This window comes from Oreochromis aureus, linkage group 13 (genome assembly GCF_013358895.1).
Source record: "Oreochromis aureus strain Israel breed Guangdong linkage group 13, ZZ_aureus, whole genome shotgun sequence".
Lineage (NCBI taxonomy): Eukaryota > Metazoa > Chordata > Actinopteri > Cichliformes > Cichlidae > Oreochromis > Oreochromis aureus.
In genome coordinates, this window is record NC_052954.1 from 26,265,347 (window position 1) to 26,288,007 (window position 22,661).

General features: G+C 37.5%; 2 protein-coding genes and 1 non-coding gene across 3 annotated transcripts; all 3 read left to right on the forward strand.

The window, feature by feature from the left end:
• Positions 1–1,575: 1,575 nt before the first annotated feature.
• LOC116324860 (myelin and lymphocyte protein-like) lies at positions 1,576–9,402 on the forward strand. Its single transcript, XM_031745628.2, has 4 exons — positions 1,576–1,756; positions 6,378–6,542; positions 6,707–6,910; positions 7,527–9,402. The coding sequence occupies exons 1-4, from the start codon at positions 1,670–1,672 to the stop codon at positions 7,599–7,601; spliced, it is 531 nt and encodes a 176-aa protein (XP_031601488.1). The 5' UTR covers positions 1,576–1,669; the 3' UTR covers positions 7,602–9,402.
• Positions 9,403–10,985: 1,583 nt separating this feature from the next.
• Positions 10,986–17,474, forward strand: LOC116324843 (myelin and lymphocyte protein-like). Its single transcript, XM_031745608.2, has 4 exons — positions 10,986–11,173; positions 14,804–14,971; positions 15,068–15,190; positions 16,595–17,474. The coding sequence occupies exons 1-4, from the start codon at positions 11,081–11,083 to the stop codon at positions 16,667–16,669; spliced, it is 459 nt and encodes a 152-aa protein (XP_031601468.2). The 5' UTR covers positions 10,986–11,080; the 3' UTR covers positions 16,670–17,474.
• A 2,011-nt stretch (positions 17,475–19,485) lies between these two features.
• On the forward strand, positions 19,486–19,579 carry trnai-uau. The gene is made up of 2 exons: positions 19,486–19,523; positions 19,544–19,579. It is a non-coding gene; the product is annotated as a tRNA-Ile (tRNA).
• Positions 19,580–22,661: the final 3,082 nt, after the last annotated feature.

The following is a 22,661-nucleotide window of genomic DNA, read 5'->3' on the forward strand; positions in this document are numbered from 1 at the left end:
GGGTCTTGAGCTTGTCTCACACAAGATGTTTTGCATATGGTGAAGTGTTTTAATCCCTCATACTGGAAACCGTCACACTGTGTTTGACAGTTTGACTTGATGACACGCTCGGAAATGAAAGCACAAGGAGACCTATTTGTTCTCAATATATTGTAACTTCACAGTTTGTGGTTGTCACTTGATTTAGTTGAAAGGATTCGTATAAGTTTAATGACTTTAAAGAGTTAAAGGTGATGAAATTCACCTGCTAGAACCTCTAAGACTTAACCTACAGCAAATAATTATTACCTTATTTTAAAGGGGGGAAAAAGAGGAAGAGGAACAAAAGTGCTGCACTCCAAAGTGCTGAAATGTTGCTAAGTGGAAACATATGATGTAACAGTTGATCAATTTAACTCCTGCCACTCCCAACTTCCCTGTTTCTCGCTGGTTGTTCTCATGTTTGTTCTCTTGTTCTCTTGTTTCATTTCAGACCTCTTCATCTATCTGTGTGTTTGATCCTTTAAGTCTCCATTCTTTCCTGTTCAGACTCATGTGCACTTTATGTTAACAAACCAAACAAAACTTCAGTCTGTGCATTCCTCGCCCAGTCTTTTAGACCGAAACTTCTGCAGTTTCAGCAGACAGCTAATAAAAGACGCTAGTTTAAGAGAAATGCATTTCAGTCCTACACAAACACATTAAGACACAAAGTCAAAAGCAAACATTAACTTGGTTGTCAGTGACTATATGATTAACAGGGCAGGCATATAAAATGGCATCAGAGCCTTAAAAAATCTTTCACATAAAAAATCAACTCACATGTCGATTGACTTTCATGTCTAATGCACTTGGTAATGAGCTTCCAAGCATCATGCCCAAATGCTTTATGCTTATGTATATTCTGTAATCCCAGTCTGGCTGCAAGATTTTGACCTCCACCTATACTGTGTGGAGGTCAGAACAGCTTTTTCTTCTTAAACAGTGAATTGTCTTGTTTGTATGTTTGGTGTTGTTGTGACGCTGCAGAATGAATTTGGAACCCATTTGATGGTTTGAGGCTGATCAGATAGCTGGATAAGAGTTTATTTTAATATTACCTACAGCAGTTAAAAATTGTATTGCAAGTATAAAGTGATTATAGATAGAAGCAGCAACCATGTCACCAACTGGCTCGGGAAGCCTCAGCATTTGCATTTGGCTCCCACTGTGTGGTTTTTTTTTTTAAAATGAAGTGATCATATTTCAGTGAGAGCTGGAGTAAAGCGGGCATTACTCTAACGTTCAGCTGAATCTCCTTTTATATCCAGAACAGTGCTTAGAGTTGCTTCAACATCCCTTTTTGTGTGCATGTAAACAGATTGGAACTATTAATAGAGAATCATCAACAAATACCACAGAAATGGAGGCTCACACATAAAAACTGCACAGAGCACCACACACATGCAAAGAGGGTCGTAATACATCATCCTGCTGCATAAACAAAACCAAAAAAAAAAACAAAAAACTTCCTGTCAAACTGGTAGTTTGAGCAGTAGGAATGGATGGGGAGGTGGAGTAGAGGAGAAATAGAGGGAGGTGCAGCAGGAAAAACAAGAGAGAAAGACAGTGTTTAAAGGGACCTTAAAACAGGTTACACGTCTCATTCTCTAAGAAACCCCATACGTATTTGCACACTGTGTTTTGGACTATGGCTTCCACCACCTCAGGTGATGCTCTGCCATCAGGCGGAAGGATCTTCACCAGTTTTCCTGACATATTCTTCATCCCCGAGTTTGTGAGTTTCTTGTTTTGTAATTTGTGTTGTTAGGAGGGATGTGTTACTTTTCCATGTTGAGTTTTACCATCTTTCTTGGTTCAGACATGTCTTCTTTTTGCACTGACAGCCTTTTCTCTTATTCTCTTTCATATGTCTGTTTAATTTCCTTATGTCATTCCTTATTCAATCAGGCCAACATCATTAAAAGTAACATCTTGTTCTCCTCATTTCTCTGTTGAGGCAGGTCTCCATTCTGATAAGAATTTTTCTCTTGTCTTGTTTTGCTGGTCAGCTGGAACCAGAGTTTGATAAGTGAAGTTCACGCATCAAAAGCAGCCCTTTTGGTGAAAATAATTTGTTTCCATAGCAACAGAAAAACCCTAAATATCAAATAAAACATACATTTTATTTGTCAGAAAACATCTGTGATGCAGTAGCCATTTTGCAGTAACATATGTATTCTCAAAAGCAATTTATTAGAAATTGTAGTGCACACTAATCAGCCATTAGTTCTACTTTTATATCCTCAAAATGAATGAAATATATTTGTGCAGTTTGCACAATACTTCAGTTGTCGCTGGGATCCTCACTTTCACTTTCACCATGATTTTCCTCTATGAACATGGATGTAACAGGTGGTGATGGACTGGACTGTATTATATTGAAAAGTGAAAAGTGAACATTATTAAGCTTTGATCTTTTTCAATCCACAAAATTTTTTTTCAGTATTAACTCTGAGCTGTTAACGAAGAAGGACTGATATTTAAAAATATGTATCTCTTAAATTTATGCTAAAAAAAGTTTGCACAATATCTTTAAACCTGCGCAACAGCTTTAACTTTAAATGTGAGAGTGCAGGGATCGGTATTAGTACTTCTTATTTGTTCATAATGTCATATAGACACGTTTTGTTAGCTAAAACATTCTCTATATTTCTCAAACCACAAAGAAAAAACACTGTATTCTGTGACATTTTAGAATTAAAGCAAACAAATTGTCACCTTTTTTCTGCATGCATGCCCCTCATTAAAATAGCACTAAAGCTATAAATACCAAACCCAAACTTTATCTTTACGTTTTCTTTTGATGCATGCAACACACAAGATTAAATCTGCATGACACAAGTGGAAAGGCACCTGTAACCCTTAGATTTAAGTGCAGTGAAGTGTATATCAAAGCAGTCAGAAACCCTCATGGATTACTGAATAGCTTTCACTTTTCATGAAACATTATGCTTCACAAGCCTGATGAAGGCCACAAGCAGTAACGTGTTGGTCAGTTATTAAAGTTGTACCTTTTTACTTTTAAGTGTTGCTGGAGTTCCTGCGTTGTTAGTTTCTCATCCTCTCCATGCACCTTGGAAGTATTTGAAGTTGTGCCAGAAATTTTTGCTGCTGCACAGGAATGGAAATCTACTGATAAAGTTGACCTACTCTTCTTGTCAGTGTAAATTAAACTGATCACGGATACAAAAAGACAAATGAGGGTGAGTTTGGCTTAGTTTTTGGCAACCATTCAAAGTCATTTTCCTGGAATTACTGTGTACTGTGTGGGACTGTGGGGGAAAAAAGAAACGCTAGAGAAAAAAACACCTGCACAAGGCAAGCAATGGCAATAAAGTGAAGGAATGAAGTGAAAATTTTCTCAACAGTTAAGATGCTTGATGTTTTTAACATTTTTGAATTGAAACTGTACTTAAACCTACATTCACAAGCAGGGATCACACTTCACTGGACAGTGTTTATTGATAGAAAATGGCGGACAGAGTAAGCAAAGTTGTCGATTTGGCGAGTGCCTCAGGGCCCTCTAGGCAGGAAGTACTCTTGGTATCGATGTGAGAAGTAAGGAACTGGGAGGGTGGGGCACAGAAATAAGAACAAACTGCAAGTAGGGCAGGAGGACATTTGGCGATATATGAGTGGAAGGGGAGTGTGTGAGGTGTGGTCCCGCTACTGAAATTCAGATAAATTGTGCCTCAAAGACTCAAAGCTAACTTACCATCACGCACAAACATATTTAACAATAGTTTTCAGCTTGAAGCTTGGTTATTTCAATTAATCACTGAAACCATAAACTCAGACCACATGGCCTGTTGTAGGATCCACGTCCAGCTGATTTAAAGGTATACTCCATTCAAACGCTTTCAACACCCTCGTTGGCATGGAAACAGCAGTTATATTGAGTCTAGACTGACAACAATGGATTTCAGTTTTGATTCAGTCACGGCAACACATTTGTCACAACAGATATAGATGCTATAGCTGATTTAGGTTTAGCCAGGTTTAGCCAGCCACCCATTCAGGTGTGCATGCTGTGCTGTGAAAAAGTATTTTTCACACTTAAAGACTTCAGATGATCAAACAAATTTCAATATTAGTATATTCAATAGTTTTGAAATAATTATTTCATTTATTAAGGGACTAAATCTATCCAAACCTACCTCGCCCTGTGCAAACAAACAATTTTATCACATTAAAGATGGAAAAAAGTTGATAAAAATTATGAGGTCACTGTACAGACAAGCAAACCTAGGTTTAGGCTTCACACTGACTTAAATGCTCCATTATAAACATTTTTCCTATTTTGGTTTGTTTTCAGTCAGAGTGAACAGTCAAGCTTTGATTGCGAGCACAGAAGCCCCACCCACCTGTTTTTTTTGCATATATTTTTGCATAAATTTGTATATTCATGGTTTGTTCCCTTTTACCTGGAATGGATCTGAAAAGGATAAGGTTGCCCTGTGTGGTTTTAGATGAGATAAGCTGCGATAAGGCTTAAGCAATATTTGTCCATATATTAAAATAATGTTTGTATGTAGAAGCACAGTAACAGACTCCTGCTCCTATTGTTTGCTACTCTCTGTTCTCCATTTCCTTCATGATTAACTGTCAGAAATTTCTTTAAAGAGAGTTTCACCTATTAAAGGTTTAAAGAAAAAAACAGGCAGTTATTACATCACAATTTGACAATAAAAAAAAATCTGACATTGTACAAATAAGATTCACAAGTAGTAAAGAAACTGCATTTAAACAAATGAAATCATGAATGTTGTGTATTCTTTATTCATCTTTTTACTCTTTTTTGTGATGTGGATCCTTTAAACAACAATTGACAATGACAGCTAAGAAACATTCTAACATACTTCAAGTGGCCACCCATACCAGAAAAACCACTACATAAATGGAAGTAAATGCAGTTATTTTTATTTATTTTACTTGGAGGAGACATTTCTCACTTTTAATATACTTACAAGGACCATTTGAGATGAATGAGCAGAGTAGAGCAATGTTTGCCTGTCACAGTTTTTAATCCAGGACATTGCATGTTCTTCATGGGCATTGACTAAAAAAATACATTGATTAGGAATAACACTGTTCATAACTCCCTGTGTTTGCACAGCTGACTGAACATGATTTTGTTGTTTTTTATGGGAAGCATTATTATTTTAGTTCTTATTATTTTTATTAAGTTATACCTAACTAACCTAACTAGACAGCTTGAGGAGACTTGACCAGTTCTGAATAGAAACAGACCTGTTTCAGATTCCTTTAAGTAGCGTTTTAACTGAAAAATCAGAAGATTAAATAAGTGATGGAGAATGTTCATTTTAGATTTTTACCTAAAATAAATTGACTAAATTTCTCTTGGGTATCTACTATTAATGAAATAGTGAAAATTATTACAGATATCCTCCCAAAATAGTCATCTGAGAAGAAGCATAAAACTGAAAAAGACTTTTGTTTTATCTCCCAGAAGATATGATATGCTACTGAGCTATTGAGAAGCAGAAGGGCTTTTTTGTTGTTGGCACTTGTGGAAAATTTCCTCACTAGAACACCAAGATGCCAGTTGAATGAGCCTCAGCTGCCATTTCCTCTAACTCTGCTCCTGCGCACCTGATACTTGAAGGTTCGATGCTGATTGGCTTGAAGACTGAATTCAATTTAAAGACAGGATAAAAACAGATATTTCCCATAGCAAACATGTTCACCTGTCCTAGTGTGAAAGCACAAGTTTATTCCTGGTGTGTCTTGGAGTGTGTCTCAGAAAGCCGTTAGGACCTTGAAACTGAATGTGCTAAATAAAATGTAGAAATGTTATTATTCACACCTGAGCTTTCCTACATTAGCGTCCTTCTGTGAAGGTGGTCTAACGTGACACAGTCAAAAATTTCTGTTGCATGTTAAAAAAAAAGGAATGACAATGAATAAAAATGTTTCACCTGCGCACACTATCTGTGACCTATGGTAAAGCATTTTAATGTGCCTCTTATCAAGGAACAAATGGTGGGAGGTTCATGCTCCATCTAAATACCAAACACTCTTTCAAGCGTAATGTTTGCCAAAGGAGGAGACATAAAGACTGAGGCAATACACCCAAGAGTGACAACATAGCCATTATGTGTGTGTTTGTGCGACCAAGCCTTAGTTTAAAGGGCACTGTACCAATTTACATGAAGCTCTGAATAACCTTTCAGAGGGCTGGAAAATAGCATAAAGCTTACACTCAACACTATAAATTTCTAATAAAAAACTTTACAAAGTGGGTGTGTAGAATTTCCTCTCTGTGGAAATCAAGCCACTGAATTGCAGTATCATCAATCATTGTCTCTTTTCCCCTCCTCTGTGTGACCCTGCAGGTGTTTGGTGGTTTGGTGTGGATCCTGGTGGCATCAGCTAAAATTGATCCGGCTAACCCTCTGGGCTGGGTGATGTTTGTGTCTATCTTCTGCTTCATAATGACGACACTCTGGTTCTTCATCTTCCTCTGCGGAAAAAATCAGAGCAGCATCTGGCCAGCTTTGGTTAGACACTCCCACTGACTGATTAATAGCCTAATTAGATAAACAGTTAATAGTGGATAGATGAAGTAAATGGGCAACATGGTGGCACGGTGGTTAGTACTGTTGCCGCAGGTGTCATTTTAAATTTCCTTCTTCTTCTTTTTTCTCTATATTTCATTTTGCAGGATGCAGGCTATCATTTTGTGGCCGTGGTTTTCTTCCTCAGTGCATCAGTGGATCTGGCCTATGTTACCTATGGGATTGGTGAATTGTATAAAAGTCTATCAGGTCCATCCTTTGTACCAGTTGCGCCAGTTCTAATACCACTTCCGGCAGTTCAAAACATTGATGAATTGCTCAAAATATACCGACTGTACATTTCTGCAGTGGTAGGTAAAACACATACATTTATTGTTCAAAACGTTAAGGGAACTCTCAGATCATGAAGAATGAGATATCCAAATTAAAAATCTGTATTGACATACATTTTATAATTTGTCATTTAAAACTTGTAAAATTGTTCCCCAATTTATTTATTTATGTATGTTTTTTGAGCAGCATATAAAATAAGTAAAGTTCTTCTATAATAAATTAATTGCTTGATGGTAATATTATATCATTATTTACTAAAATAAGTGGAAATAGCTTATACGAATCTTGTTCTTGTATTTCTGATAATATCACGTAATTCTTGACAATTTTAGCACAACATGTTGAAATTATCCAACTCTTTTGGTAGTTTTAAAAGTAGTTGTAAAAGAATACAGCTTTAAAATGTTTTAACGATGCAAATTGTTAAGCAGTACAAATGTAGATGTGTAAACATTTCTCTTATGTCAAGGAATTGAAAATGTAATTATAGAAGATACTGAAAATATGCAAGTAAAGTATATGTGTCGCAAATTTTAATGATACTGCTAAATTAAAATCTCTAAAGTGGTCCAAAGTCTTGTACCTCAAAGTGACCATCTGCATCATCCATCTGTGTTTCTGTGTGTTTTTTAGGTGATGTCCTATGTGGCCACTCTTCTCTACTTCCTCCATGCCATATTCTCTGCCATTCGATGGAAGAGGTCCTAAAAAAGTCGCCAGCAAGCAAAAACGAATAATCACATAGCTTTCACAAACACACTGAGCATTTTTAGCAAAATTATTTTTACTTTCATGTTACTTTTTGTGCATTTCTTATGAATCAATATGCCCAAACATCAAATTCATGAAAAAGTGGAAAACACACTCAAACAAAAATTGCATTATCACATTAGCCTACCTCAGAATTTTCAATGTTGTTTTTGAGAATCCATCCAGAAGTGAGAATTTGCTTTCTAGTTTTCAGAATTAAATGTTGTTTAAAGAAGATGGGTGAGTATAAATAACTAATGAAATTACTCATCTAAACAGAAGCAGGAATGATATTATCATAACGTTTGATGTATTTTCACTGTAACTTTCAATCGTATATGATTTAAAAGCTCAGTTCACAAATTTTATTACACACACACACAAAAAAAAACACAAATGCATTTTTTAAAACTCAAGAAATGTCCTAAGTTTCTTTAAATATATTTTTGAGACATTTCAAGAAAAAAAGATGTTTCTGTAAGTAAACCACATCTTTCTAGTAACATGACCTATGATAGCTGACATTTCAATATTTGCTATATATCTGTTTTGCCTAAATTAGATAGTAGAAAGAGGAAGGGACAAAAGGGGAAAGACATACAGCCTTAGGCTAGAGTTTAACAGAACTGCATTTAACCTTGTGGCATACAGTCACCTGTTCATCGTGTGAGCTAAACCAGCACCACAGCATTTAAATATTTCAGACCATTATGACAACGACTTACTTCTACAACTTGACACAGTTAGACTTTTAGTTTGTTCTCACTAAAAATGGAAGCAGGAAAAGCAGGAGGATCGTGACTTTAGTTCCTACAGAAGACAAGCCCAACGATAAATGGAATGGGTCCTATATTTCATCTGTTGCAACTTGATGGCCCAAGCTAAAATAATGATCACATTGATGGTGATCTACCCATTTATTCAGCTAAAGTGAGAGCCGCTACAAGGGTATGATTGGACTGACACTAGAGGCATCGTCAGGGCCACATTTCACCTGCTGACAGATGCATGTGTTGTTGTCTATAGTTGACTGTGTTTACAATGTTACATTGTCTTTTGTGATACAGGGATCAGCAACACTTGAGTTTTATTTAGATAGATATATTAATTTTTTTTCTTTGCTGTGGTCTTATTTCTTTCAGTCATAGAGTGATGTAGCAGTTACCTGCAGTGTAGCTTTGCAGTGTAACCACTATTAGAGCTTCATTTCTGTAAAGGAGGTAACACTTCCACAGGCATTAAAACATTTACAGCAAAATACGAACAATATAGTTGTCCATTCATGTTTCACTTCTGATCTTTATCTACATAGCTACGTAGCTAACTGTTCCTAACTGTAACCTAACTGGCATGACCAATGAGTTAATTAAAGTATAAATTCATCTTTAACTTAGTCCATATTTGAAATGGTCTCAAGAGGAATTTTACTTTTTACAAATTTACTTTAAATGTATTTTTTAAAGCTTTGTACCTGAAACCTGAAACTCAGACTATGCCAAACACTTGATTTGTGATTGGAATATCCTTCAATTCCCTCCATGTTTCACTCCGTGGTTTTAGAATGAATGAAGAAAACTCCTTGCTGACAGCCTTTTAAACCAACTTTAATACACTAGATTTAGTGCCTTTTTCAAAGGCTTGGTGTTTATGCATGGCATGGCTGGCTATTTGAAATATGATAATGTAAATGTCTAGATGATTCACTTCACACTTTTGTATTGGAATCTCCATTGTGAAATAAAGGAATTGGACATTGGAACATTATGTGTTTTGTTTGTTGAGGGTGTCAACATTAGCAAAGACTGACAGCATGTCATGCAGTGAATCAGAGATCACATGTTGTGGGAGAAAATAAGCAGCGTCAGTTTCATTGTTTTCATTGTTTCGAACAATGAAATACTATGTAACAACAGACCTGAGCTGTCAGGTAAATCTTCTAATTGCACAGTGATAAAGAAGATAACAAATTAACTCTCTAAAAAACAAACAAAAACTTATACAATCTCAATTTCACTTGACTGATTAAAACTACAGGCCGGTGAAGATTGTCCAATCAAATGGTGTAAAATACAGATTTAATACAGATGTAAATGTTCTAAGAAAATTTATACCAGTTGTACCCTTTATAAAATATAATAAGGAGTCAGTGAACCATCCCACTGGTTTATTGTTCTCCTTTTATGACTCACCTACATAATAAAATAGAGTAAGGTGAGTGTTTTTAGTATTACAGACCATCAGGAAATATGCTTTTGAAGTTAGCAGTAAAATGGCGCCTGATAAAGAGACACTGGATGTTGTAATTTATCTAACACTGTATTCCAATATTACATTTTGCTCTATTTATAAATGGTCCCTTGCGTGGGACTGCTATAATGTTATTGGCCTCTTTGTTACTGTGGGTGAACATAAATAACCAATCAATCTGTCACATGGCAACATCTCAGTGCATTCAGGATCATATCTATAGGCAACAACCTGCTGAAGTTCACACTGAGCATCAGAAATGGGGACAAAAGGTTATTTAACTGACTTTGAGGGCTGTTGGTGCCAGATGGCTTGGTCTGAGTATCTCAGAAACTGCTGATCTGTTGGGATTTTCCAGAGGTCAGAGAAGAACAGCCAGACTGCTTTGAGCTGATGTAACAGAAACTCAATTCCTAGAAAAATATCCAATGTTAGCAGTTAAATGCTCCACCACCAGCTAGTTGCAAACAAAGTTTTTTGTTTGCCTACTGTTGTTGGAAACCAATACCAGGGGTGGTAATGAGGTAGAACACTAAAACTTTGAGCCCATAAGCCAAAATAGCAACTAGAAACATGGTGAAATGCTATAAATGCTAAAGGGAGATGCGAGGTCTGTCAGCCCTCACACTGGGCATGCTCATTTGATCCATTGTTGAAATAAATTATTGATTAGTGCAGCTTAAAATGAAGCCTTGTGTCTGTGAGATCAAAGTAGACTGTCTTAACCCACAATCATTAGAATCTATATTTTGAAACGAAACCTGTTAAATTCACTGTGTGCAATACAAATAGAGGCTTGAGGCATTTATCTAACACAAAGAAAGGGTTTAAAGTTAGTGGAAACTGAAAAGTCGGTGAAGTGTGTCTTTACTCAATAGCAACAGCAAAGATATTGAATCAGTAGACTCAACTTAGCCTGTGACCACAAGCTCTCTCATCAAGTTTTTTGAAAGCCCCGTCACAAGTCACCAGTTCACATTAAATTCCAGGCAGCGTTCAGTGCTGTAAGGTGAAGGGTGTGTCTGGTTTGCTGTTGTGGGAAGGGATCTCTCCCCCACAATAGCAGAACGGGTTTGACTGCTCACCTGACTTTCTTAAAAGGGTCATTCACCTGCCGCCGCACCGTTAGTCCAGAGGAAAGAGCAAGGTGCTCACTGTTAAATCAGCACTGGGAGAAGGAAGAGGCAGAGATGGCTGCAACAACTGCTCAGCCTATGGGGAGCCTGCCCAGTGGACTGGGAATATGCACCACAGCGCCGGATATATTTTACATACCTGAACTGGTAAGTGGGCAATGACAGACAACAATGACTATGATCTTCAGGTCATTAAGTATTCTCTTCAGGATGCAGTAATATTATAGTTCTCATTTTAAAGTATTTAAAGTACGACTAATATTTCATTAAGGTGTGCCATGGCAACCAGTTCATATTAAATAAGCCTTCCGTTCATATAAATACTACATATGATGCCTAAAATTGATGCCTAAACTATTTTTACAGGAAAAACGACAATTGGTAACAGTACTATGTATTGGGTGTGAGTTTAAGAATGAACAAAACTCAAACTGCTTTTCACCAAAATACAAATTCTGATTTTAGGACTTAAATTAGCTGCTGGTATTTCTGATAATTTAGTGGTCCTATATCTCAGTGGGCCTATATCTCCATATAGTAGCCATATTTCTTTAGGATAAAAATGCACACTTGGAGAAAATTCTTCATGTGGGAGGAGCATCATCTCTCTTCACATCTCACATTTCACTTATATTGTGTCTCTGTTAATAAGAAAGAATGCGGCTGACTCTTCTTCACCCTGACTGATTACAAAGGACACTCGTATAACAACTGAAAAAAACGAAACTGCACAGATAAAGATCTTTTATTCTCACAACCAATACCCTCACTAAAGTTTTAGTTTGTTTATTTTGGCTCCGCTCAGCCAGTCATGCTCTCATATTGTATGAGAACAGTTAAAAAACACACAAACATTTTAATATCTTGAAGACTGACAAGTTTCTAACGTTGCCACAAAATGTGAATGCAGTAAGAAGCCCTTTATGAGCTGTTTCAGTCCACCGGTGACTAAACTGCACTGGAAAAACTTGCTGTATTAACAAGTTATTTTACCTATTCCAAAGTGTACAGTTCATTTAACAATTAATGAACTAATTAGCCAGTTTTGTGGCTGGAATGTAATGGATTTAAGCCCGCAGATATGGTCAAGATGACCCGCTGAAATTTAAATAGAGTATCAGTATGGGGAAGAAAGGCGAATTAAGTGACTTTGAATATTTCAAAAATTGCTAATCTGCTGCTGTTTTCCCACCAAACCATGTCTAGGGTTTATAGAGAATGGCCAGAAAAAGATAAATGCCAGAGAACTCTTTCATGCTGAAGCAACAGTAACTCAAATAACCATTTGTTCAGCCATCTCTGAATGAGCAACATGCCTAACCTTGAAGTAAAGTACGGGTAACACGCAGCAGAGTACCATACTTTGTGGAAACCCAGGCTAGGCTCACCAAAATTGGACAATAGAAGATGGCAAAAGTGCTGTGTGTCCTGAGGAGCCTTAAATTTACTGTAAGCTTTGAATCTGGCCGAAACAGTGTGAAAACATGGATACATTTTGCATTGTTTTAACAGTTCCTGGTGGTGTAAAAGTCTGGGTGATAGTTTCTTAGCACATGTAGTACCAATTCAGAAACGTTAAAATACCACATCCTACCTGAAGTTTGTTGCTAACCAAGTCCATACCTTTAAGGATATCTCTGTTTATTGTGACCTGCTAGCAGGATAACCAGAGAGACTACACTCATAACATTCGGCTCCCTTTTTTAAGCTGTCAGCGAAATGTCCTTGTGTTTTTTTAATGACTGGTAACTCGTTGATTTACTACACTTGCAATATGTTGCATGTTTGGCTCTTTTTCACATCTTTTTCAATGAAAAAGACTAAAAACACATTGTTCATTGGACTCTGTATTGAATGTAGAGAGTGTACTGCTGTTTCCACTGTTTTTAGGCTTTGTGATGTATGATTCAGAACGGGCTGATGGTATTCAAAATACAGTGACAGCGCCTTTACCAACATTTTTTTAAATTAGTTAAATGTACACTTGATGGAGAAAAATGCTACAAAAAACTCAAAAAAATTCCAGAGAGATTAGAGATTAGAAAAAACAGGGTTAACGCTTGGGTAAGCTGAAACTCCTCCACCCACACATGTAAACAGAGATATTTGTTTAATCAACATAAAGGTATGACTTCCTTTGCAGCTGATTTGCTTTTCGTTGAAAGTACTTTGACAAACTTTGAATGCCACTATTTTATATTCGATGAGTCAAATGAATATTTTTGATATTTATTTTCATGCACTGTTGCCTATTCTTATTTCCTGGTTATGATATTAGAATTTAAAAGCGAGTTCTTGACTTATGAAACTTTAATTAAGTTTATACTAAAGGTAAATAAAAACAATCATATTTGAACATTAAGCTTAGCTAACGATGGCAAGCTTGACTGATAAGGTGAACACATTGTACAGAAACAGTAGAGACAGAGATTAGTGTTTGAATGGGCTGTTGAAAATCAACATTACCATCAATGTTTATTAAGTGTGGTAAAATAAACCCTTAAGGGCTGTATTTCAGATATTTTTTTCCACTAGTCCTACATGAGCCCAAAATCGAAAAATTGATCCTTGTATGAAAAAATGTTTCTTTTGAGGTGTTTTGTCTGAATAGAGGAACAAACATTTTCCCAGTAAGGCGTGAACTCCTAACCTTAGCATTGCTCTGAAGTACACTAAAGTTGAAGCTAATTTGGTGATTGCTTTATATATGATGTTGTAATATCCAAAAGTATATCCATTTTCCAGCTTCCACCATCTGCTAGCTACACCTGTTTATTAAAAATCACACTGGAAAAAGCAGCAATTTTTAGATTTCCCATAAATTTCAGTTGTTGACGTCATTGTTCTGTGATGTCCCAGTTGTGGCTTTTGTGGGTTTTAATGAACACATGGAAACATGTTCTTTTAAGGTTTTAGATTGCAACCTGAAATAACTGCAAGTTATGAGTTAGCTTGGTTATAAATTCCACATCAGTCAAGCTCCAGTGGCACAATCGGTCAGCGTGTGGTACTTAAAAGTCAGTACACTGCAGAGCAATGCCAACATTGTGAGTTAATAAATTACATCACTGAAGCTATTGAGCACTGTGGCTCTTCTTCATAGTCAGATAATTTACAGAAATTCTTAAATGATGAATGTAATTTCTCTTTTTATGGCAAGTCTGGCTAATAGGACAACTTGTACAGAACAATCCATATTGCACAGTAAGCACAGGATAAAGCTCTTTTAGAGTAACAATGTTATATTTTAAATCCCACATGACCACCTGTTTTAAAGACTTTAATTACTGATTGCTTTTTATGCAAGATTAACGTATTTTAATCATGCCACGTGCTTTGCATTATGCAGTTAGGTCATATTTGTGGTTATTTTTAGTTTAATAAAATTGAAATGGCTTTTACAGAGCCTTCTTATAATTTACCATATAATGTTTAATAAATTAGCAAACTAATCAATTTAGTTGTTTTTAATTCAATTCAAGTTAATGTTAAATGTGTATTTTTTTATTTTTTTTATTTTTTTTACATATTTTATCTCTTTTAGAAAGCTCACATTTTTCTACCACTGCTACTGTATCTAGTCTTCTTGCTTACCTAAGCCCAGCTGAGCTAAGCTTAGGTAAACTAAGGTTAAATGTGCTGGTTGTAGATTCTTATTCACTGAATATGTCCAACTCTTCACCAGAAAAAGAATGTGATGGATTCCCATTAGTTCTCATAAATCTTATAATTCAATGTGCCATCTCCATTCACGCTCTCTCTTCTTCACCTCTGCAGGTATTTGGTGGTTTGGTTTGGATTCTAGTTGCATCGACACATGTGGCCCCACCAAACCCTCTGGGGTGGGTGATGTTCGTCTCTGTTTTCTGCTTTGTCATGACCTTCCTCTGGATGATCATCTTCGCTGCGGGAGGTCATAAAAACAGTTCTCACTGGGCTGCTGCTGTAAGAGAGACGCAATAGTCAGACAGGGAATAAAATTTACAAAAATTAATGGGTTATGACCATGTTGTAATATTTTTTTAATCTCTGTTTGTGAAGGATTTTGCTTACCATGGCCTGGCAGCGCTCTTTTTTTTAAGTGCAGGGGTGGATTTGGCTATCGTCACAGTCGGGGCGAAAGGCGGTGAAATTAAAATCTACCGGACTTACATTTCTGCTGTGGTAAGTACAATAAGAGCTGTCCAAAATATTTTTTTAATTTTATTTTTACTTAATATATTTAATTAATCAATTAATCAAACTATTTTGACTTCTTTTGAATTCTCAGGAAGTTTTGGGTCGAGTTAGACACAAAATCAACTTGCTTCAGTTTGGCAAATGGTTTTGGGTTAGGTTATAATCAAAACCTTTCAACCTTAACAGTGTGTTAAGTAGGTCTGTTAAGAACACAGAGCATCCTCTAAATATTCCTTCCATCATCAGACTATGTCTTTAGTTGAGGTCAGCAGCATTGTATATATCCACAGTATAGAGTGTTGGCTGAAATGTGCTTCCCCTTCGGAGTTGGCTGACCCTTGGCCTTACTGAACTCCATCCATATCTGGGTTTTTTTTTTTTTACTTTCGCAACCAACAAAGGTGCCATTTGTCATACCAATACTTTTTGCCTCCTTCCAGAGTCCCACAAGATAACTAAGCTCAATAGGACTTCTTCAGGTTCTTGACTCCCTTTAACATCTAGTTTGGGGTCATTCTAAGTCACTGCAGCTGCCTCAGTTAAGGAGATGTTGAAGATGGCCCATTCAGACTCAGTGTCCTCATCATCCTTTGAATGTTGTCAAGACTGGAGATGGGAGTTGAAGTTTTCTCCAACCAGATTGCTCAGAGATGTTTCCAACAAAAAAAATTAAAGAACACTTTTTAGAATCAGTATAGAGTCAAGTCAATTAAACGTCTAAAGTGTGGATCTGGTCATTTAAATAGAAGAGGGGGTTGTCAGTCAGTTTCAGCTGCTTTGGTGTCTTACAGACCACTGAGATTTAGATATCACCCTGGGTCAACACACATTAGTTCGTTACCAGGCCTCTGAAGAACTTCAAGACATGTTGAGGAGGTCATTTAGCCATCTGAATCAGCTGTGTTGGATCAAGGACACATCTAAAACCTGCAGGACACTGGCCCTCCAGGGCAGGAGTTGCCCACACCTACTATAAACAGTATATTATCTAAAAAGAACCAAACTACAGCAGGTAGAAGTAGATTTTCAAAATGTTTTTTTTTTTTTTAATTCAACATGACCCAAATCCGATGAGTCTGCTCACTTCAAACAGGACATGCAGAACAACACTTAATCATTGACCTAGTTGGTATGAGTGGAGCCAAGGGTACTTACAAACACACATTGATTATTAGCTTAAAGAGGTGGAAACTTCATGTGAATTTCCTTTCACTTATTATGCTAAGCTAAGCTAACTGGCGTTTATACCTATTCCATGTAATTCTTGGCAATAAAGCAAATATGGATTTCCCAGAATTGGATTAAAAAGCAAACTGAAACACCAATAATAGTGCAAAGGATAGACTTGGCTTTAAGTATGTTCTTTGGTTGTGTTTGTTTGTGTTTCAGGTGTTCGCCTTCGTGGCCACACTCCTGTACTTCATCCATGCCATTCTGTCAGCCATCCGATGGAAATATTTCTGAAGAGTGAATAGCAGACCTGCAAGAAAGTAGTACACTCCATCTGCTGTGCACATCTATGTCCCTGACTGTCTATGTGTGTCTTTGTCTGTTGGATAATGCATTTAAGTCACATTAGATTGGTCAGAATTGGTCTTGACTGTATGTGAGAGCATGACTTTCTTGCTTTGCAACATTATCAAAATACCAAATACTTTAACATACAAAAACTCACACAGCACATACCTGAGGTCACAGTGAAAAACTGTATCCCTTCCTTTTTTCCCCCATAACACACTATATTGTGAAATTGGTTATGACTTTGTAAAGGAGAACTATAGATTTTAAAGCAGAGGAAAAACGTAAACAAATCAAAACTTATATTCTATAAACACAATTTAAATTTCAAAGAGTAAGTGATCAACTAGACAAAAGTCATATTCTTTTAACCTCAAACCTCAGAATAATGTTGTCGAGCCAGTGATTATATCTTCACAAAAAGAATGGGTCATTTTTTTCAACAGTTTAGAGAATATGGTGTCAATGCTGTTATTGTAGAATGAAATTCATCACAAACATACAAAGCTAGTAGCATTAAATACATTAAATGCATTTTTATATTTTATGTTTCTCCCTTTGTATTATCTGTGTTGAAATATTAATAATATAACTGGATTTATTTAAAAAATCAAATATATGCATGTAATTAAAAAAATTAAAAAGAGTAGAAGACAAAATAAGAGGAGGTGACGAACAGAGTTAATGTTGCTGGATTAAATTTTTATAGTTTTGTATTCTGAAGATTATTAAAATAAGAAAATGAACTATACTCGTCTGTATTCTTTCGTTATGTGCTCCATTTTCTCTATAAAACATCAAAAGAATCTTTGAGTTACTTGTGAGAGGCATTTGCACTCATTGGAGTTTGGTTTAATTGCTGTTATCCTTATTCTTCTTCAGAGCTGATGTTCAGTACCAACATCAAACATAATTTGATGTTTCGAATACTAGCTTTCCTTTTATTGCAAAACCATGCACATTAAAATTAAAAGAAGAATAAGAGATTTCAGGGTGTTTAAAATACTCTAGTCATGGGGGGTCACAAGAATGAAATATCAAACAACTACTTGTCTTCACATAAAACAACAACTGAGTTATACAGAAGTTTAAATTTGCATTTAGCTATCATGAATGTATCGTCATTGAATCCGGAGGTAAGGACTTCTTGACGAGCATGTGTTGCACACAAGTTCCAATGGTGCAATTACTCACATAGCAAAATTGGTATAGCCCAGATCTGGCCCACACAATGTGCTTACACATGGCCCAGATCTGGTTTGCCAGATGTGGCCCACACATGGGCCAGCACAAGGCCAGTTGCAGACACACTGGTGGTCCGGTGCTGGCCCATATGTGGACTACCTCTGGCAAACCTGATCTAGGCCACCAAAGGGCCCTCATTCTTTGCAGTATGTGGACCATGTGTAAGTTGTGTGCAGCCACGGGCCAGTTGTAGACACACTCCTGGCCCTGTCCTGGCCCAGAACAGTTTCAGCTCTGGCCCCAAATGTCCACTAACCACTAACCTTCCGATCAGTAGGTGACCTGCTCTACCTCCTGAGCTACAGCCTCCCACTGGCAAAGATGAGTAAACTGTTACTAGGTTTTGGATAAAGTGTACACTCACAAACCTGTCAAACCTGCATTTGAAACTTTGGCTACCATAGCAGTATAGTATTGCAACATGGCATTTGGGTCTTCTAACTAAAATAGGAAAATAGGAACATAAATAGTGCCATCGTTGCCAGACCTGGCCCACATCTGGTTGACATACACTCTGCCATGACACCGGTCAGTCAGAAGTGCCAGCTTGATGCCAGATCCGGGCCAGACCTGTTTTCTATGGGCCTGGGCCACATAAATCAAACCACAATCAAGCCAGATATGGCATGCCATCACATAGACAGTGCCATCTATGCCAGGCCTGGCCCATATCTGGATGACATACGTCTTATCATGCCAGAAGTCAGCCAGCAGTGCCGGCTTGATACCAGATCCGGGCCAGACCTGCTTGCTATGTGGGTAGTCAGCACGCAGTACTTATAAGACAGTAGATTGTAGAGCAATGCCGAAGTTGAGAATTCAAACCTCAACTGCGGCACGTCACCTGTTCTCTTGAGGGTTGCTTTCTCTGAGACTGTTTTCGGTCCAGGTATTGATAAGAACAACTTTTTCGGCATTGCCAGTATAAACCCTCTGGATGTGTGCACCCCCACCCCCGGTGGTGGAATAAGGCAATGTGTTGTATTTCTAAGACAGTACACTGCAGATCAATGTTGAGGTTGTGAGTTTAAGCCTCATCTGGAGCAGATGTCCTCAGTTCATCTTGAAACACCAGGGCACAGACCTTTCAAGGCTGAGTTATATAAAAGATTAAACTTGCATTTAGGCATCACCACTGTTAAAGAAGGAATACTGAGACGGCACTGCTTTCATTTTTTGCAATCTTGGTTGTAAAACACCTATATGACAAGGGAGGGCAAATTGTATTGGCTTTTCCAATGTTTATTTATTTTTTATTTTTTGGTTTAGGGTTTAAAAAGTGAAGCCAGTGACATTATCAGTGTTAAAAGATGGACACCTGTGAGAGCTTTGGTTTTTGCTGTTGTCATCTTGGTTGCAAGAAAAAAAGAACTAGACAAAAAAACCCTGATGTTACAAGGATGGGCGCTCATGCATGGGCATTTTGGTTGTTGTTGTTGTTGGTAACTGTCTCTAATAGCCAGTGTTGAATCCTCTGGTAAGACTGTCTTGACATAACTAGCACACCAAACACACAAGCTCCAGTGGCGCAATCGGTCAGCGCGCGGTACTTATAAGACAGTACTTTGTAGAGCAATGCTGAGGTTGTGAGTTCAAGCCTCACCTGGAGCAAATGTGTTCTTTAGTAGCTCCTCGGATGGAAGTCTTAGGTCCAGGTATTGATAAGAACAACAGGCATCACCAGCGTTAAAGAAAGACTCAGTGGGAGCTTTGCTTTGAACTGTTGTCATCTTGGTTGCTTGTTTGAACAGCACAAATCCGATCTAGGTCACTTTCTTATGTGGTACTGAATTCGATACATAGCTGATGTTTTAGAAAGCGACTGCTGTTTGAATGGTCATGTCGCATTAAATCCGTCTTTTATGTCACTGACACAAGACAGACGCCAATTATCAGCGCCGGAGAAGCGCCGGAGAAGCACCTGAGAAGACATCGCGAACGCTTCCTGGCCATCCAGTGTAGATGTTAGTGAAACTGTTGGGAAGACAATGTTGGAGAAACGTGAACATTTTATTTGTACTGTATAATCTGCAGATTCTGACAGAAATCTGCAACTATCCTTTGAAGCACCGCTCCTCTCTAAAACAGCAATAAGAATAATTATTAGGCCATATGTAAATAACAAAACAACTTTATAACTTAAAGCAAAATTGGGAAATGTAAAGTCCGAAACAAGTCTTTATATTAACGGCCATGAGTCAAACAACACTGTTTGGTCTGTGTCTAAACAGAGCGCGTTGTGTGGGATGTCTTCTTTGCGCATGCGGGCCGCTTTGAGGGTTCACACTAGAGCGCGTTTGCTGTCACATTTTATTTGTAGTGTGAACAGTCAGACAAAAAAATCTGATTTGATCAAAAAATTGGAATTGAGCATCAAGACCTGCAGTGTGAACGTAGCCTAATAGCCAGCACTGGGTTTACAACTCAGCATGGTTTACAACTAACCATCGGGAATCCTCATGTTAACTTTTATGGAGTGGAAAAAAATTAGCATTCATCCTCCAGCTTCACTGTTTATGTTATGTTAACAAAGCTGTGTCACTAGCGATGACATAGCACATCATTATATACCAGCTAGTCCAACTTCAGTAACCCTACAAAAGTCACTGCTGTTTAGTTTTCTGTCTTAATTTATGTTGGAAGTGATAGCAGAGATGTATGTTTTAATTTTTTCAGAAATCTCTCAGTCAGAACATGCTATATCATGTTTAGGTGGAAACTAGTGAGCTAACTTCCTGCTTATTTCTAACTCTGTTAAATTTCATAAATTCTGTTTTCATTGATACCTGGATGTACTTAATTGTTACACCCGGTTGTTACACCTGGTAAAGCAGCAACGCTGATAATTTTTATCAAAGACGAAAGAATTTAGACAGTTTTTAACTCTCAGTGATACTGCAGTGTTCATCCTGAAGCGGACGGAGTTTTGGACCCAGATTACTCCGAGTCTGTGAGGCTCCTGACTACAGTAGCCGTAATGCTCTGGCAATCCATCAAGCAGTGCGGCTCCGTAGCTTACCGAAGTCGTACTAAATAATTTTTTGACAGATTTTTGAGCGCCATGTACCACATAAAATTGGTTCAAGGTCAGTAAGCACAACCAGAATTCATATATAAGGCGCACTGTCGGTTTTTGAGAAAATTAAAGGATTTTAAGTGCGCCTTATATTTCGAAAAATACAGTATAAAGCAGTACACTGTACAGCAATGCTGAGGTAGTGAGTTCAAGATTTAACTGGAGCATGTCTGAGCTCACTCTACTTTGAGAGTGAGACCTTTCAAGGTCCAACACTTCAAATCATTAACCCAGCATTTAGAGATTAACTGTATAAAAGATACTGTGACATCACCCATTGGTTGTCGATGTTGTCATCTTAGTTGAGGAAAAACAGGATGTGCTACAGCATTAGCTTTTCCAACACAGAAGCTACGTCAACAGTCAGATTCTGTCTGTGTTTTAGGGCCTAAAAAATCAAGACATGATTGATATCTCTCTCCAAAGGTCAGCACTGGCAGCTCATTTGGTTGCAAAAAGAAGTCAGAATGTCTTAACTTGACTAAAAGACCTCACACTCAAGTTCCGGTGGTGGAATCAGGCAGCGTTTCATTTTTTGCAATCTTGGTTGTAAAAAAATGTCTATGACAAGGGAGGGCAAATTGTATTGGCTTTTCCAATGTTCATTACTAAGTGAAGCCAGTGACATTATCAGTGTAAAAGATGGACACCTGTGAGAGCTTTGGTTTTTGCTGTTGTCATCTTGGTTGCAAGAAAAAACAAAACAAAAAAACCCCTGGGGCCCGTTCTTCGTACCTCGCTTACTACATCCAAGATCAAATGACACATCCAAGATCAAATCATCGCGCTAACTTTGAGCTCGCTAATCCGGTTCTCCGAACACACCTGTTGTTGACGATTAGTATAGCTGGATGAAGTAATCTGAGATCACTGGGTGGCTTAAAGGGGCTACGCATCGATAGTAGAAACATTGATCGGCAACCCTGTGATTGGTCGTGAAGATGTCGAAGGAGCGCGCACAGTATTTCACGCAGCAGAGCAAGAACTCTTGATTGAGGGATATCAGGAGTTTCAGAGTTTAAGTAAAGCGCAGGGGAACACTGCAAAGGCTGCAAAAGCAAGGAGAGAGGGCTGGCAGAAAGTTGCTGACAAATTAAACTCGTAAGTGATCCATGATATTACATTATATCATGTGATATTATATTATACCACATTATATTATATTACATTATATCCTCTTTCACATTAGAGCCACAACAGGACCCACTAGAACATGGGAAAAAGTAAAGTGAAATATAAGAATATTCCACAGAATGGTAATATTTATCACTTATATTGCTTTTAGTCTATGACAAGAGACCCTGGAATAATCTGTTTGTTTGTTTATAACAGCAACCAAGAAAGGGCAGAGCAAATAAAGACAGGTGGTGGTTCTGCACCCCTCGTCACACCCTTTTTTGTACTGTGACATTTATTGACATTGTGGGTTTTTGTGTAGTTTGACATAACACTCCATCACTTTTACCTGTTCCCATGCAAGGGGTGACTGAAGCATGCACAGTAAGTCGGGAGTAAGTATATACAGTACAGTAAGTATATATATATATATAGAGAGAGAGAGAGAGAGAGAGAGAGAGAGAGAGAGAGAGAAAGAAGAGTAAATAATACCCTCACGGG

What these genes read in the sequence shown, in the direction of transcription:
- LOC116324843 (XM_031745608.2), top strand. Translation starts at nt 11,081, where the DNA reads ATGGCTGCAACAACTGCTCAGCCTATGGGGAGCCTGCCCAGTGGACTG. An exon ending in GTTCTCACTGGGCTGCTGCT is followed by an intron (nt 14,972 to 15,067) that starts GTAAGAGAGACG and finishes CTGTTTGTGAAG; the next exon opens with GATTTTGCTTACCATGGCCT. An exon ending in GGACTTACATTTCTGCTGTG is followed by an intron (nt 15,191 to 16,594) that starts GTAAGTACAATA and finishes TTTGTGTTTCAG; the next exon opens with GTGTTCGCCTTCGTGGCCAC.
- LOC116324860 (XM_031745628.2), top strand. Translation starts at nt 1,670, where the DNA reads ATGGCTTCCACCACCTCAGGTGATGCTCTGCCATCAGGCGGAAGGATC. An exon ending in TATTCTTCATCCCCGAGTTT is followed by an intron (nt 1,757 to 6,377) that starts GTGAGTTTCTTG and finishes GTGACCCTGCAG; the next exon opens with GTGTTTGGTGGTTTGGTGTG. An exon ending in GCAGCATCTGGCCAGCTTTG is followed by an intron (nt 6,543 to 6,706) that starts GTTAGACACTCC and finishes TTCATTTTGCAG; the next exon opens with GATGCAGGCTATCATTTTGT.